This window comes from Rhinoderma darwinii, chromosome 1 (genome assembly GCF_050947455.1).
Source record: "Rhinoderma darwinii isolate aRhiDar2 chromosome 1, aRhiDar2.hap1, whole genome shotgun sequence".
Lineage (NCBI taxonomy): Eukaryota > Metazoa > Chordata > Amphibia > Anura > Rhinodermatidae > Rhinoderma > Rhinoderma darwinii.
Window position 1 is genome coordinate 250,021,186 of NC_134687.1, and position 17,441 is coordinate 250,038,626.

Consider the following 17,441-nt stretch of genomic DNA (forward strand, 5'->3'; position numbering starts at 1 on the left):
TTCAAGAGCCTTTCCTGGTTGTCTCAGAAGACAGGGTCACTCTAATAGAATATCCAGTCTTCCTCCCCAAGGTGGTTACAGATTTTCACAGGTCTCAGGGTGTCATCCTCCCTTCATTCTTCAGCAATCCTAAATCGAATAAGGCAGAAGAATTCCATTCTTTGGATGTCAGGCGCTTGACTCTTCAGCTAACTGGACCCTGGAGAAAGGGTTCAAATTGTTTCTACAATTTCAAGTTGATAATTAGGCAAAAAGGCTTCTAAGGGGACTATTGCATGATGGCTAAAAATTTATATTTGTGAAGCTTCCAAAATCTTAGGAAAACCTCCCAGATGCCTTCAAATCTCATTCCGCCACAGCAGTTTGTCTCCTGGGCCTAGAAATCTTATGCAGCATTACAACAGATTTGCAGCTATGCAAATCCACACACTTTCTTTAAACACTACAAACTAGGTGTAGATTCCAACTCAGATTTAGCTTTTGGTAGAAAAACTCTGCAGGCTATAGTTCCTCCCTAATTTATTTCGATTTGGCACACCTCTGGTGTTCGGCCATGGTGACGATATGTAAAGGTAGAATTATGCCTTAACCATAATTCGTTTTTCATGAGTCTACCATGACAGCACCGTTTATTTTTCCTACCTCTTTGTACATTCTTTAATTAAAGTTTACTCGTGTCGGTTCCCAGTTGTAAAACACTGGGGAAGGGAAGGGGGTTTTTAACCTCTTTCTGTTCCTGTTTCTATAGGGTCAAAGGGCAAATTCTCCGGTGTTTATTCTGTTATGATGGACTCCTGAAAACCAAACTATTGGTAAGGCATAATTCTACCTTTTTGTCATCCACAAGATTACGGTAGTTTTCTGGCCTGTCCTGTTCTTCCTCCTGAAGTTCCTCCGCTCGGGTCACTGCCCATTCTACAAAGGCTGTTCGTACCCCCTGGGCAGTCAGACATCAAGCCTCAGGTCTACAAGGCTGCTACCTGGGCTTTGGTTCATACATTCACCAAGTTTTTCAAGATCCATTCTGTGGCCTTCTCTGGTACTACACTGGACGCAAGGTGCTCCAGGCAGCTTTGCATCAGGCGAGTTGCATGGCTGTACCTTATTTTCACTCCCTCTGGGACTGCTTTAGAATGTACCATGGTGCTCTGTCCCCCAAAATTGGATTGTTGTATTCATTGGTGGGGGGGGGGGGGACTACGACACAGATCCTGCCCTCTTTTCAGGCTCGTTCCAGGCCCGGGACCGGTTATTCTGGCTGTTTCATTGATTTTCCTCCTAGGACCCTGTTTTTTTTGTTGTTTGTTTTCTCATACTGCTTTCTGTACAAACTGATTTAGCCAGTGTAAGTGGGAAGGGTATAGCCTGCCAGGATGGAGCCAAGACTTATTCCTACTTCGTGTCAGCCTTCTAGTGGCAAGGACCTGTATCCATTGTGCTGTGTCCACCCAGTAAATACATCTAGAAAAAGATTTTGAGGTGCGTGCAAAAATCCCCAACAATCAAATGTGTTTTTTTTCCGTTTCTATCTGTAGGCCCTCACAGCTGAAATAGTGAAGACCATCCGAGACATAATTGCACTAAATCCTCTGTACCGGTATGTAAAGGAGAGGGGGTGGATAACAATATACACTACCGTTCAAAAGTTTGGGGTCACCCAGACAATCTTGTCTTTTCCATGAAAACTCACACTTCTATTTATCAAATGAGTTGCAAAATGACTAGAAAATATAGTCAAGACATTGACAAGGTTAGAAATAATGATTTTTATTTTAAATAATAATTTTCTCCTTCAAACTTTTTGCTTTCGTCAAAGAATGCTCCTTTTGCAGCAATTACAGCATTGCAGAGCTTTGGCATTCTAGCTGTTAATTTGCTGAGGTAATCGGGAGAAATTTCACCCCATGCTTCCAGAAGCCCCTCCCACAAGTTGGATTGGCTTAATGGGCACTTCTTGCGTACCATACAGTCAAGCTGCTCCCACAACAGCACTATGGGGTTGAGATCTGGTGACTGCGCTGGCCACTCCATTACAGATAGAATACCAGCTGCCTGCTTCTTCCCTAAATAGTTTTTTTTTTTTTTTTAAACTCGTTTTATTAAGAACTGTTACAGTAACAAGTATAAAAACAGTCACACATTGCTAATTACAATATATGGCATATTAGATCAAGGATATGTACAAATAGCAAGTCAAGTAATGAGTACATATAAAGCATTACAAACAGATGATTTCCCATTAATAATGGCGCTTAGACTGGTTTGCTAGGACGTATGTATGACTGTTCAACAAAAAGACAAAAACCAAAAACAGATATACAGGAAAACAAAACAACCTAGGACCCATGTTACCCATGAGCAACTGATAGATCTGGTACAGCCAGTCCATGGAGATACATAATAAAAATTTGTGGGTCACCTATATTCCTATCTCACATTATCTGGTGAACCAGCGGGGTTGACTGTCACCCTAAATAGTTCTTGCATAATTTGGAGGGTGTGCTTTGGGTCATTGTCCTGTTGTAGGATGAAATTGACTCCAATCAATCGCTGTCCACAGGGTATGGCATGGCGTTGCAAAATGGAGTGATAGCCTTCCTTATTCAAAATCCCTTTTACCTTGTACAAATCTCCCACTTTACCAGCACCAAAGCAACCCCAGACCATCACATTACCTCCACCATGCTTGACAGATGGCGTCAGGCACTCTTCCAGCATCTTTTCAGTTGTTCTGCGTCTCAGAAATGTTCTTCTGTGTGATCCAAACACCTCAAACTTCGATTCGTCTGTCCATAACACTTTTTTCCAATCTTCCTCTGTCCAATGTCTGTGTGCTTTTGCCCATATTAATCTTTTCCTTTTATTAGCCAGTCTCAGATATGGCTTTTTCTTTGCCACTCTGCCCTGAAGGCCAGCATCCCGGAGTTGCCTCTTCACTGTAGACGTTGACACTGGCGTTTTGCGGGTACTATTTAATGAAGCTGCCAGTTGAGGACCTGTGAGGCGTCTATTTCTCAAACTAGAGACTAATGTACTTGTCTTGTTGCTCAGTTGTGCAGCGGGGCCTCCCACTTCTCTTTCTACTCTGGTTAGAGCCTGTTTGTGCTGTCCTCTGAAGGGAGTAGTACACACCGTTGTAGGAAATCTTCAGTTTCTTGGCAATTTCTCGCATGGAATAGCCTTCATTTCTAAGAACAAGAATAGACTGTCGAGTTTCACATGAAAGCTCTCTTTTTCTAGCCATTTTGAGAGTTTAATAGAACCCACAAATGTAATGCTCCAGATTCTCAACTAGCTCAAAGGAAGGTCTGTTTTATAGCTCCTCTAAACAGCAAAACTGTTTACAGCGGTGCTAACATAATTGCACAAGGGTTTTCAAGTGTTTTCTAATCATCCATTAGCCTTCTAACACAGTTAGCAAACACAATGTACCATTAGAACACTGGAGTGATGGTTGCTGGAAATGGGCCTCTATACACCTATGTAGATATTGCATTAAAAACCAGACGTTTGAAGCTAGAATAGTCATTTAGCACATTAACAATGTATAGAGTGTATTTCTGATTAGTTTAATGTTATCTTCATTGAAAAAAACTGTGCTTTTCTTTCAAAAATAAGGAAATTTCTAAGTGACCCTAAACTTTTGAACGGTAGTGTACATTGGTGGCCAGAGTTGCTGACGCCTTATAAAATGTTCATGTTTTGTAACTTTGCAAGCTGATAAAAAATGTGATGTTTCATTAAATGCAAATGTATCAATTGAAAGAGAATGAATGCTGGTTTCAAATATCTGCGGTACAGAAAAAAGTTATGCTGCGAATATTGCAATCATTGCCAATATACACTAAAATCTGATATTAGTATTTAATAGGGTAGCCTTTATTTTTTAAGACCGCATAACCACAACGTCTCATTGAGCCAGCAAGTGTTTTAACCCCTTAAAGACCGGCATATAGTGTTTTTACGTCGGCCTTTCAGGGTAGTTCTTCTGAAGCGCCGCCTTTTCACGTCGGCACTTGAGAAGAACTTTCCCCGCATCGTGCGGGGTGCTGCTGAAGCCTGGGCTGTTAGTAACAGCCTCTCGGGCTTCAGGGCAACGATGGGAGACCTCGAGCAGTGGTCTCCGATCATATTTAACCCCTCAGATGCGGCGCTGCTTCTGAGTGATTTTAGAGGGACTGAGCTCCCTCTCTCATCCCACTGGCATCCCCGTGTGCATCACGTGGTGCCGATGGGTTCTATGGCAGCCTGGGGGCCTAACGAAGGCCCCCAGGTCTGCCTTTAGTAACTGCCTGTTAGGCCATGCAAGAGGCATGACCTAACAGGTGCCTGTCTGTTTTGCACTGACCGGCAATAATACACTGCAATACAGAAGTATTTCAGTGTATTATAATAGCGATTAAAGGTTTGCACAGTAAAGTCCCCCAGTGGGACTAAAAATAAAGTAAAAAAAAGTTAAATAAAGTTTGAAATAAATAAATAAATGTCCCGAGTAAAAAAAAAAACAAAACACTTTTTCGCCTTACAAAATACTTTATTATGAACAAAAGTAAAAATGTACTCATATTTGGTATCGCCACGTCCGTAACGAACCCAACTATAAGACTATTCCATTATTTAACCCGCACGGTGAATGCCGTAAAAATATAATAAAAAACAATGCCAGAATTGCTGTTTTCTGTTCATCCTGCCTTCAAAAGAATTTGACCAAAAAGTGATCAAACAGTCGCATCTACTCCAAAATGGTACCAATAAAAACTACACGTCGTCCTGCAAAAAAAACCCTGCATACATCTGCATCGGTCAAAAAATAAAAAAGTTATGGCTCTTAAAATATGGCGACACAAAAGCAAATAAGTTTGAAAAAAATGTGTTTTTACTGTGTAAAAGTAAGAAAACATAAAAAAAAATCCATATTAATTTGGTATCGTCTAAATCGTAACGACTCGCTGAATAATGTTATGTAATTTATACCACACGTTAAGCGGTGTAAAATTAAGATGCAAAAAAATTTGCGAAATTTCAGGTTTTTTTTCCAGTACCGCACTAATAGTTATTTAAAAGTTAATCAATAAATAATATGCATCCCAAAATGGTGCTATTATAAAATACAATTTGTCCCGCAAAAAAAAGTCCTTATACAGCTATGTCGACGCAAAAATAAAAAAGTTATAGATCTTTGAATGCGACGATGGAACATCTTAAAAAATTGCTCGGTCATTAACCCCTTAACGCACCAGGACGCACCGGTACGTCCTGCATTGAAGTGCTATAAGGCACAGGGATGTACCGGTGCGTCCTGGCTAAAAACTGTCACCCTGTCAAAGGACAAGGTGACAGAACTGTGCCGTCAACTGTTTATGACAGTTGATCGGCACAGTAAGACGGCAGGGGACCATTCACAGCCGTCTCCTGCCGGCGATCGCTGTGATTGGTCAGTCAAAGCAGACTGACCAATCACAGCTCCATGACGTAGTGTATGTGATGGCGCTGGCTCAGAAGCTGAGCCAGCGCTATCACCGCCGGGTATCGGCTGTGCAACACCCCGCTGTAACAGCCAGGACCGGAGCTAGGCTCCGATCCGGCCGATTAACCCCTTCGATGCATCAAAGTGTCTTGTAGCCTGTCGGCAACCACGATGGTTGCCACGGGCGCGGGTGTCAGCTGTTTGTCACAGCTGACACCGTGCCCTAACGGCCAGGACCGGAGCTAGGCTCCGATGCGGCCGATTAACCCCTTAGATGCAGCTTTGGCTGCATCTAAGTGATTAGATCGTACCCTATGGTTGCTAATGACAACCATCGACACCCGCGGGTGTTCCGATGGCTGCTATGGCAACCGTAGCCTAACAATTGCTTCCTAGCACGGAAGCCTATGAGGCCCCGGCGGTGGGCGAAGCCTAATAGGCTTGCTGTCAGTGAATAGCTGACAGCTCTAATACACTGCACTATGTAGGTAGTGCAGTGTATTAGAATAGCGATCAGGGCTTCATGCCTTCAAGTTCCCTAGTGGGACAAAAGAAAAAGTTAAAACAAGTTAATAAAAATGTTGTAAAAAAGTTAAAATAAATAAGTTTCATGTTAAAAAACACTAACAGCCTTAAGTCTTTTATTATAGGAAAAACCAAAAAACATATGTGGTATCCCCGCGTCCGTAACGACCCAAACTATAAAAATATCACGCTAATTTACCCGTATGGTGAACACCTTAAAAAAATTAAATAAATAACTATTCCAGAATCGCTGTTTGTTAGTCGCTACCCCTCGCAAAACAGAATAAAAAAAGGGATCTAAAAGTTGCATGTAGTCCAAAATTATACCATTAAGAACTGCAGCCCGTCCTGCAAAAAACAAGCCCTCCCACCGCTTTTTTGACGGAAAAATAAAAAAGTTATCGCTCAGAATATGGTGATACCAAAAATAAATTATTTGACACAAAAGTGATTTTATCGTGCAGACGCTGCAAAACATAAGAAAAACTATATACATATGGTATCGCCGTAATCGTACCGACCCGCAGAATAAATTAAAATTGTCATTCATAGCGCATGGCGAACGCCGTAAAAAAATTAAAAATAAAAAACATCAGAATTGCAGGTTTTTGGTCGCCTTTTTTGCCAAAAAAATGAAATACAAAGTGATCAAAAAATCGCATGTACCCCAAAATGGTACCAATGAAATCTACAGATTGTCCCGCAACAAATAAGCCCTCACACAGCTCCGGTGGAGAAAAAATAAAGACGTTTTGGCTCTCAGAATATGGCGATGCAAAATGTGCAGAGTGTCCAAGAGCGGATAAGATCGGGCGCCATTTATCAGTGCGACAGCGACCACATGTCTGCGGAATATTATTTATTTACCCAATTATTATACCCACTTATTATACCCTGATGTTCTCCGCACAGATTACATGTACCCCCACATCATAAACTGAAATACCAGTAATACCCCAAACAGAACAACTAGCGAGCAAAATCCACGCTCCAAAAGCCAAATGGCGCTCCCTCCCTTCTGAGCCCTGCAGCGTGCCCAAGCAGCAGTGTACGTCCACATATATGGCATCGCCATACTCGGGAGAACCCGCTTAACAGTTTAAGGTATTTGTCTTCAGTAGCACGAACTGGGCACAAAATCTTGTGCACTAAAATGGCATATACCTGTGGAAATTTGCAATTTTCACCATCCACTGAGCATTCATTTCTAATAGAAAAAAAAACCTGCGTGGTCAAAATGCCTTCAGGGGTGCAGTTTCCAAAATGGGGGTCACTACTTGGGGGTTTGTTTTACTATTTGACCCCAGAGCTCTTCCATTGTGGGCTAATGCAGCGAAAATCACCAAAATAGGCCTCACATGCGCCTTTCTCTCCTAAACCCTGTCATATATCCAGGCAAATGATAAATGCCTTGAGGGGTGTAGTTTACCAAATGGGGTCACTTCTCATGGTTTTACACTCTACTCTGGTACCTAAGGGAGCTCTGCAAATGCGACATGGCGCCCGTACACCAGTCCAGCAAAATCTGCGCTCTAAAAGCCCAATGGCACTCCTTCCATGAGCTCTGCCATGTGCCCAAACAGCAGTTTAGGGCCACACATGGGGTATTGCTGTACTTGGGAGAAATTGGGTAACAAATTATGTGTTGTTTTTTCTCCTATTACCCCTTGTAGGAAAAAAAAAATGGGTGCAAAACTACATATTTTTGGGGGAAAAAATAATTTTTCATTTTCACTGCCTCATTCTAATACAATCTATGAAACACCTGTGGGATCAAAATGCTCAGTACACACCTAGATGATTACCCTGAGGGGTAAAGTTTCCAAAATGGAGTAATTTTTCAGGGGTTTCTACTGTACGGGCACTTCATGGGCTCTGCAAATGCGACATGGCGCTCAAAAAACAATCAACCAAAATCTACATGCCAAGTAGCACTCCTGCCATTCTGAGCCCTGCGGTGTATCCAAGCAGCAGTTTATAACCACATATGGGGTATTGCCGTACTCAGGAGAAATTGCTTTACAATTGTTGGGGCGCTTTTTCTCCTTTATTCCTTGTGAAAATGAAAACAATTCAACATTTTAGTGGAAAGAAGGTAGATTTTGATTTTCACTGCATAATCCCAATAATTCAGCAAAAAAACTGTGGAGTCAAAATGCTCACTATACCGCTAGATAAATTCCACGAGGGGTATAGTTTACCAAATGGGGTCACTTTTGCCGAGTTTGCACTATTTTGGCCCCTCAGTGGCTTTGCAAATGTGACATGGGGCCGCAAACCATTCCAGCAAAACTTGAGCTCCAAAAGTCAAATGGCGCGCCGTCCTTTCTAACTTCCGCCATGTGTCCAAACAGCAGTTTATTACCACATATGGGGTATTGCTGTGCTCAGAAGGGGTTGCTTTACAAATATTGGGGTGTTTTTTCTCCTTTTATCTGTTGTCAAAATCTGAGCTAAAACTACATCTTATTAGAAAAAATTTAGATTTTCAATTTCACGGCATAATTCCCATAAATTCAGAAAAAAACGTGTAGGGTCAAAATGCTAACTATACCCCTAGAAAAATTCCTTCAGGGGTGTAGTTTCCAAAATGGGGTAACTTTTGGGGAGTTTCCACTGTTATGGTCCCTCCAGGGCTTTGCAAACACGACATGGCACCGAAAACCAAGCCAGCAAAATCTGCGCTCCAAAATCCAAATGGCCCTCGTTCCCTTCTGAGCCCTGCCGTGGGTCCAAACAGCAGTTTATTACCACATATGGGGTATTGCCGTAATCGGGAGACATTGCTTTACAAATATTGGGGGGCTTTTTCTCCTTTATTCCTTGTAAAAACTAAAACATTGTATGTTTTTTCAGAAAAAAAGTAGATTTTCATTTTCACGGACCAGTTCCAATAAATTTAGCAAAAAACCTGTGGGCTAAAGATGCTAACTATACCTCTTGAAAAATTCCTTGAGGGGTGTAGTTTCCAAAATGGGGTCACTTTTGGGGGGTTTCCACTGTTTTGGCACCACAAGACCTCCTCAAACCTGACATGGTGCCTAAAATATATTCCTAAAAAAAGGAGGCCCCAAAATCCACCAGGTGCTCCTTTGCTTCTTTGGCCGGTGCTTAAGTCCATTACCACACTAGGGCCACATGTGGGATATTTCTAAAAATTGCAGAATCTGGGCAATAAATATTGAGTTGCGTTTCTCTGGTAAAACCTTCTGTGTTACAGAAAAAACTGTATTACAAATGAATTTCGTAAAAAAAAAATTGAAATTTGTAAATTTCACCTCTACTTTGCTTTATTTCCTGTGAAATGCCTAAAGGGTTAAAATAATTTCTGAATGCTGTTTTGAATACTTTTTCAATCGGTGCCACACATTTTCTGTCCGATTCAGGTGAGAGCTGTTTTCTAGTCAGGTCCACAATTGAATGCCCTTTGCTGTGAACCCCTGTTGGCATATTTTTGCTGTGAGGCAGGCAGCTGAATTCTGCTAAAAAAAAAAAAAAAATAGTGCAGTGTGTGTGTGTGTGTGTGTGTGTGTGTATATATAAGTATGGTATATATATTTTTTTATGATATTTCATCCCCCTCCCCTTTGTGTTTTTAAAAGAGAGTCTGTAATGCAGATGATGCAAGCAGGACAAAGGGTGGTAGACAATCCAATTTATTTGAGTGACATGGGTGCAGCGCTGACTGGAGCCGATTCCCAAGAACTCCAAGATGTTTTAGAAGAAACGAACGTAAGTCATGCAGAAATGTCTTCCTGTCTAGGAAAAGAATTCCAAACTTAGGTTCACAATATAAACCTATTTGATTTCCTTGTGAATACTTAACTCATTTCCGCACCATGATGTAATAGCACGTCCTGGTGCGGGGGGTGATGCATAAGGCGGGGCCCGCTGATCCCACTTCATATGCTGCAGGTGTCCGATGTGTATTACAGCTGACACCCGGGACTCCCGACCAGGAACAGCGATCGCTCTACTCCTGGCCGTTCATCCCCTTAAATGCCGCAGTCCATCGCGACCACAGCATCTGAGGTGTTAGAAAGAGGGGGCGCCCTCCCCCCAACAGGTCAACGGTACCCCCCATAGTGCTTAAAAGAAGTCTGTGAAAATGACAATATACTGCAACACATTAGTATTTAACGATCTAACGATCGCTTGTTAAATTCCACTAGGGGGACTAATAAAATGTGTACATAAAAAAAAAAAAAAGTTTTATTAAGGGCCTGTTCATATCACCGTTCATTTCCGTTCCGGGGTTCCGTCTGAGGTTTCCGTCGGGTGAACCCCGCAACGGAAAGTGAAAGTGAAAGCACAGCTTCCGTTTCAGTCACCATTGATCTCAATGGTGACGGAAACATCGCTAATGCTTTCAGTTTGTCACCATTCCGGTAGGTTTCTGGTTTTCCGACGGAATCAATAGCGGAGTCGACTAAGTTCTGAGCAGTGTAAAAAAATAAATTAAAACTTTAAAAAAAAAAAACATTTACCATTTTTCCTCTATTTTAAAACATAAATAAAATTGGTATTGCCGGTTCCGCAAAAGTCCGATCTATTACATTATATATAACATTATTTATCATGCAAGGTGAACGCCATATATTAAAAAGTCAGAATTGCTGTCTTTTGGTCGCTTTATCTCCCACAAAAAATGAAATAAAGTGATCAAAAAGTCTCATGTACCCCAAAAGGGCACTAATAGAAACTAAAGCTCGCCCCGCAAAAAAATAAGACCTCATACCGCTCAATCAACAAAAAAGATATAGCGACAAAAAAATTACAAATTTTATCTTTAACAATTAGTTTCTTCCTTGTAAAACATAAAAAAATATATAAATTTGGTATCGCCGTAATTGTATTGACCCACAGGAAAAAGTTAACGTGCCGTTTTTACCGCACAGTGAACGCAGTAATAACGAAACCTCAAAAATATTGAGTAGTTGCTGTTTTTTTCCTATTCCACCCCACAAGCATGTTTTTTCCAGTTTCCCAAAACATTATGTTACAATGAATGGTGCAAAAATAACAACTCGTCCCGCAAAAAACAAGCCATCCAACGGCTTTATCGACGGAAAAATAAAAAAGTTATGGCTTTTGAAAGGTTGGGTAGGAAAAAATGAAAATCTGAAAAATGGCTGCGGCAAGAAGGGGTTGTTAATTCCATGAAAAAAGTAATTTTGGGTGCATGGTCTCTTGTTTGTCTCAATGGGGAACAGAGACCGTGGGCATATTCTGTTGTCACTGGGACATATGACACCAAGAATTAAACTGTTGGCCTTTCCCATAGTGTATACCCCTACAGACACCGATCAACTGACGTCTAATCTTATTGTCCGCAGGAGGCAGACGCTCCTGCTTGTACAGAAAAAATGGAAACCGCAGGCAGCACTCAGGCTACATTCACACGAGCGTGACAGATCTATGCGCGTAAAAAATGCAGCATTTTTACATCTGTGTGCTTTGCGTGTGGCATGTGTTTTTCACGTACCTTGAGGCCAATTTTTTCTACTGCTTGGGTTATCAGAGCCTCCATTAAATGGTTTGGGCTACTCAGTCACGGTATTCTCTATAAAGCACCTCAAGAGGAGTTCCTCTTCCATTATCTCTCTAGTTCTTCTAAACACTCGTGTGAATACTCTCTGAATGCAGGATGCCTTGTGGCCCATGTCTCCGTTTCTATTGTTGTTATCCGCAGGACTGCCTGGCTTAACCCCTACACTAAACTATCTATGTGGAGGTGTTATTTGTGTGTTTTTCATAGTTTGTGTGTCTTTATAGGAGACACACAGCAGCTGCTCGGCACAGTGCTTCTTCTCCCCCACTGTCTCAGAACGATCTGACATGGAGGGAGGAGAAACATTGAAACTAAAAGCACGAAAGTTTGTTGCTGCAACAAACTTTGCTGTGAACACCATGATAGGTTTATCATGGTGATCACATCATCGGGACCGGCACCAATCCGGTCCTGATGTCTTCTCTCAGCACTAAGGCTGCTAGTAGCAGCGTGTGCTGAGAGATTTATGGCATAGGGAGAGCGCTGTGCACTCCGTTCTGATTAACGGGCTGCAGGACAAAGGACAAGCACTGCAGCCCGTTAATCTACGTGGGCTGGTCGTGAAGGGGTTAAATAATATCTTCATCTTGTCAATATTTTATATACATATATCCCCTAAGGCTATAGGTGTGGGTCTACTTGAAATTCCATATGGGATGATAGTATTCCCAGTAATGTTTACCAGTCTGAAGTAAAGAAAAACTGAGTGTAGCTTTACTGTCATAATACAGTATGGGCTATGGTGCCTGTTGGATCTAATGTTTGTTTTGTGTAATATTTTTCTCATGATTCACACTCTGTTTCTAATGCAGTACTATCCATACTGATGTGTTTTCTACTTACACAAGTTCTGAAATAAGCTTTTGAGCCAAATTAATAAGCAACGTAGCTCGCGCATGCGCAGACTGGCTGGAACGCTTGTTCCAGTCATGCGCATGCGCAATGGTGATATTTTCACCGTGTGCGTTCCATAGGTTGTATTTCCGCCCTCTACGCCATCTTTGAGCATGCGCAGTAGATGCGCATGGACGCTCGTGGTGTGTAATACTGGTAATGTATGACCTCGTCTGTCGTTTACATTTGTTTATATTTCTCAGATTGGCCTCTGCATCTTTCTCTAATTAGCCTAATTGCTGATTGAAGTACTGTAGATCATCTTTATGTCATTTATATTCAAACTAGTATTACATTTATGCACTTTGAATAACTGCTTTGTAATATGGGTTGAAACTGATGCTTATACACTGAATTTTTGTAAACTGTACATCAATTAGACTTGTGTTAATTATTAGCTGTACCTTCTATTTATACCTGACAATGTGTGTAATGTGCCACAGCTTGAGAGAGGTTCTGTGACGAACCGAAACGTCGCTGCTCAATAAAATAAATCCACCCTTTTTTCATCTATCTTGAAGTCCTGGTGCCGTTACTTTGCTCTATGGTTTATATATATATATATATATATATATATATATATATATATATATATATATATATATAGAAAATTTGCAGCACTCCAATATGAAAAAAATGGTGGTTTATTCACTCCAAATACAGCAGCAACGTTTCAATCCTACAATAGGATCTTTATCAGGATTGAAACGTTGCTGCTGTATTTGGAGTGAATAAACCACCATTTTTTTCATATTGGAGTGCTGCAAATTTTCTTTTTCTATACCTTACATTCCGTCCGAGGATCGGGACGTTTTGCTGGGCACCTGGTCAATAATTTCTGTGTGAGTGCTGCAGCTTTCTCTTTTGCTATATATATATATATATAATAAATATATATATATATATACATGTTATAAATATACTTATTTTATATCATTTTTACAGATTCCAAAGCGTCTCTACAAATCTTTGTCACTTTTGAAGAAAGAATATGAACTTAGCAAGTTACAACAGCGTTTGGGTCGAGAGGTAATGTAAGAGAACATATAACAGATTGTTAGCAAACATTATACAACTTGTGGCCATTCCATGCTTAACCCCTTAATGACCGCCGATTAGCCTTTTCACAGCGGTCATTGATGGGCTTTATTCTACAGCGCCGCTATTCCACGGCGCTGCATTAGAATAAAGTAAACAGAGCAGGGAGCCGTGAAATCTCCCTGCTCTCAGCTGCCAGAGGCAGCTGAGGGCTGGGGGCGTCCCTGCTCTGCCGGGTGAGATCGATATTCGTATCGATCTCACCCGTTTAACCCCTCAGATGCGGTGCACAATAGCGTGCACCGCATCTGAGTGGTTTTGGAGAGAGGGAGGGAGCTCCCTCTCTCTCCCACCGGCACCCGGCGATAAGATAGCCGAGTGTCTGTGTCTCCGATGGCAGCCGGGGGCCTGATAAAGGCCCCCAGGTCTGCCTGTAACGAATGACCTAGCAGATGCGGACAGGCAGTAATACACTGCAATACAAAAGTATTGCAGTGTATTATAAATGCAATCGGATGATCGCATATGAAATTCCCCTAGTAGGACAAGTAAAAAAAAAAAGTTTAATAAAGTTAATTAAAAAAAAAGTAAAAAAATAAATTTAAAAACCCACTTTTTCCCCTTACAAACTGCTTTATTATTAAAAAAAACACAATAAAGCAAAAAGGTTACGCATATTTGGTATCGCCGCGTCTGTAACGACCCCGACTATAAAGCTGTTACATTATTTAACCCGCACGGTGAAGGCTGTAAAAAAAAAAAATATGGAAAAATTGCTGTTTTCTGTTAATCCTGACTTTAAAAAAAAGTGATCAAAAAGTCGCATCTACTCTCAAATGGTACCAATAAAAACTACGAGTCGTCCCGCAAAAAACAAGCCCTCATACAACTACATCGGCGAAACAATAAAATAGTTATAGCTCTTCGAATGTGACGATGGAAAAACGTAAAAAATGGCTTGGTCATTAGGGCCCAGAATGCAAGCAGGGGGAAGGGGTTAAACGAATGTGTGTGCAAATGCTTGTTATTTCTTATTGTTGTCTTCACGCAAGTTCTTCATACCTCATGTGACACTTCTGCTATTTCCTCCTGTAAACTTGACTGTAGAATCTCGTTATTTTTTGCTTGATTAATAGTTAAACAATTTTCCAATAGATTTTCTGTTTTAAGTCATCAGTTTTTAATATCTCTACTTGTCATTCAGTAGGAACATTCATTGTTTACTTCCAGTGAATTAAATACTGTCCATGCTCATGTGATGGACACACAGTATTCGTTACAGTACGTGTATCAGAGCTGTCTTCTAACGATCCCAGCCCCTGTGTGTCCATTAACACCTTCACGCTCAGTGATGTATTATTCCGTCATTCTGACCGCATCGTTCGCGCTCAGTGACGGAATAGTACGTCACGGGAGAAAATGCATCGCCATTTTCCGCTGGCGCGTTCACGAGCTGTGACATCTGCTGTTTCGGACAGCAAACTATCACAGCTCAATACGCCGGGACCTGACGCGATGGTCCCGCCTCCTCGATCACCGCTATTGGTCAGTCCGGGACTAACTGACCAATAGTGGTGATCTGTCTCTAAACTTCCTCTCCCTGACATCACATCCTGCTGCAACCGCCCTGAACGCCTCTGTTGGAGATAGCGAGGTGTTCAGAGCGGTTGTGAGAAGAGAAAGAGAAGCGCAAAGTCGGAAAAAAAGTTAAAAAAAAACCTGCTTTTTTCTTTTTCCCACCTCCTCCATCCACTACCCACTCCTGTACCCTTCCTCCTTGTGTTTCCCCCACATTTCTGGTCAGTGATCTCCTATCACTGACCACTTCTTAGTCTTCAGGACCAAATTTCTTGGTCCTTGGGGATTATTTTTTGATTTTTTTTCTTTATAAAATATATAAAACAAAAATATAAGAAAAAAAAACAGTCTAGACAATTTAACTGGTTAGTTGGTGTCAGGGAACCGTCAAAAAGCGTAGGTATAGCGTCAGGGAATTTAGCGTCAGAAATACATCACCGTAGTTAGGTTTAGCGTCAGGGAAGCTCTGAATAATCTAGCTAGGTTTAGTGTCAGGCACCCCTCACCGTAGTTAGGTTTAGCGTCAGGGAAGCTCGGAATAATCTAGTTAGGTTTAGTTTCAGGGAATCTCACTCGTTCTATAAAAACACAATTTTTTTTTGGCTAATTTAGGTAGCAGCCTATTGCTCCTAGTTAGGGAAGCAAACAAACATGTCCCAACGGACATTCACTGCCGAAGAGGCATATTCATTTCTTGCCTCCAACACAGACTCGTTGGATGGTGAGACTCTGTTTTTATCTATCAACCTCCTCATCCAATGATGGAGAGGAACCCCCTAGGAGACGCTCCAGGACCATCACTACAGTTGAAACCCCCGAGCGAAATTACCCCGCCGCAGTTGAAACCCCCGAGCGAAGTGACCCCATTTGGACCCCAACACCAGACATTTATGAGCCCCAAATCCACACGGGCAGCCCGGGAATCAAATTTAATACGGCAGGGCACCGTGAAATTGATTTTTTCAAGTTCTTCACTGATGACTTTATAGAGCTTATGGTCTCCCAGACAAATTTATATGCCTAACAGTATATTACTAAGAACTCCACATCATTTTATGCCCAATCCAACAGATGGACCCCGCAGAGTTGGGCAATTTCTAGGGACTTCACTTGAACATGGGGCTTCTGAAAAAGCCGTCCATTAGGACCTACTGGAGCACGGACATCTTATACTACACCCCGATGTACCATATGGCAATGTCCAGGATGCGTTATGAGGCAATACTTTGCTTTCTACATTATACTGTTAATGAGCAGTTCCCACCCCGAGGTGACCCCAGTTTTGACCGTTTGTATAAACTGAGACCCCTATTAGACCATTTCAGTGCCCGGTTTGCCCAAGCATACACCCCCGAGAAGTGCATTTCTATTGATGAGTCCTTGGTACATTTTAAGTGGAGGCTTCAATTCCGCCAGTACCTGCCGAGTAAGAGGGCAAGGTATGGCGTGAAGATTTATAAGCTGTGCGAGAGTGCATCAGGGTATACGTACAAATTTAGGATATATGAAGGGAAGGACAGCAGTATTCAGCCCCCAGAATGCCCCCCCCCCCCTTACTGGGAGTTAATGCAAAAATTGTGTGGGATTTGGTGCACCCACTGCTGGACCAGGGTTACCACCTCTACCTGGATAATTTTTAGACCAGCGTCCAACTCTTCAAGTGCCTCGCTTCCCGAAGTACTGCGGCATGCGGCACTGCTAGTAGAAATCTGAGAGGCCTCCCTAAGACTCTGCTTGGGCAAACACTCAGAAGGGGTGAGAGCAGGGCATATTCTTGTCAGATCAAGTCCTGAAGCCCTACAGTGCCATGCGGAAATCGAGGGTGTGGTATAAGAAACTGGCCATGCACATCATACAGATGGCATTGTACAATGCGTACATGCTACGTCGATGTGCAGGCCAGACGGGAACTTTCCTGGAATTTCAAGAGGTGGTTATCAAGAACCTAATCTTTAGGGACCAAGAAGGAGGGGCACCCAGTACTTCTGTAAGCGAGGCCACACGCATCGTACCAGGGCAACACTTTCCAGGAGAAGTTCCCCAAACTGCCAAGAAGGGAAAGAGTCAAAACAGGTGCAAAGTCTGCTATAAGAGGCGGATAAGGAAGGACACAATATATCAATGTGACACGTGTCCCGAAAAAAACAGGGCTCTGTAGCAAAAAGTGTTTTAAAATTTATCATACATCTCTTGATTTTCAATCTACCCCAGTTTTACTTAACCTGATGCACTCCGCACAGCTTATCCCCCCTCATCTTTCCCTTCTGAGCACTGCTGCGTACCCAGGCAGCTGATAGCAGCCACATGTAGGGTATTGCCATACCCGGGAGAACCCACATTACAGTTTATGGGGTGTATGTCTCCGGTGGAACATGCTGGGCACAATAT

General features: G+C 42.0%; 1 protein-coding gene across 1 annotated transcript in view; it reads left to right on the top strand.

Annotated features, from left to right (window-relative positions):
- The window catches only part of LONP1 (lon peptidase 1, mitochondrial), a 160,874-nt gene that overhangs the window by 58,154 nt on the left and 85,279 nt on the right, over positions 1-17,441 (top strand). Inside the window, exons 5-7 of the mRNA XM_075863488.1 lie at positions 1,536-1,597; positions 9,595-9,724; positions 13,383-13,466. Of these exons, the coding sequence (XP_075719603.1) occupies positions 1,536-1,597; positions 9,595-9,724; positions 13,383-13,466 (276 nt within the window). The remainder of the gene's footprint in view (positions 1-1,535; positions 1,598-9,594; positions 9,725-13,382; positions 13,467-17,441) is intronic.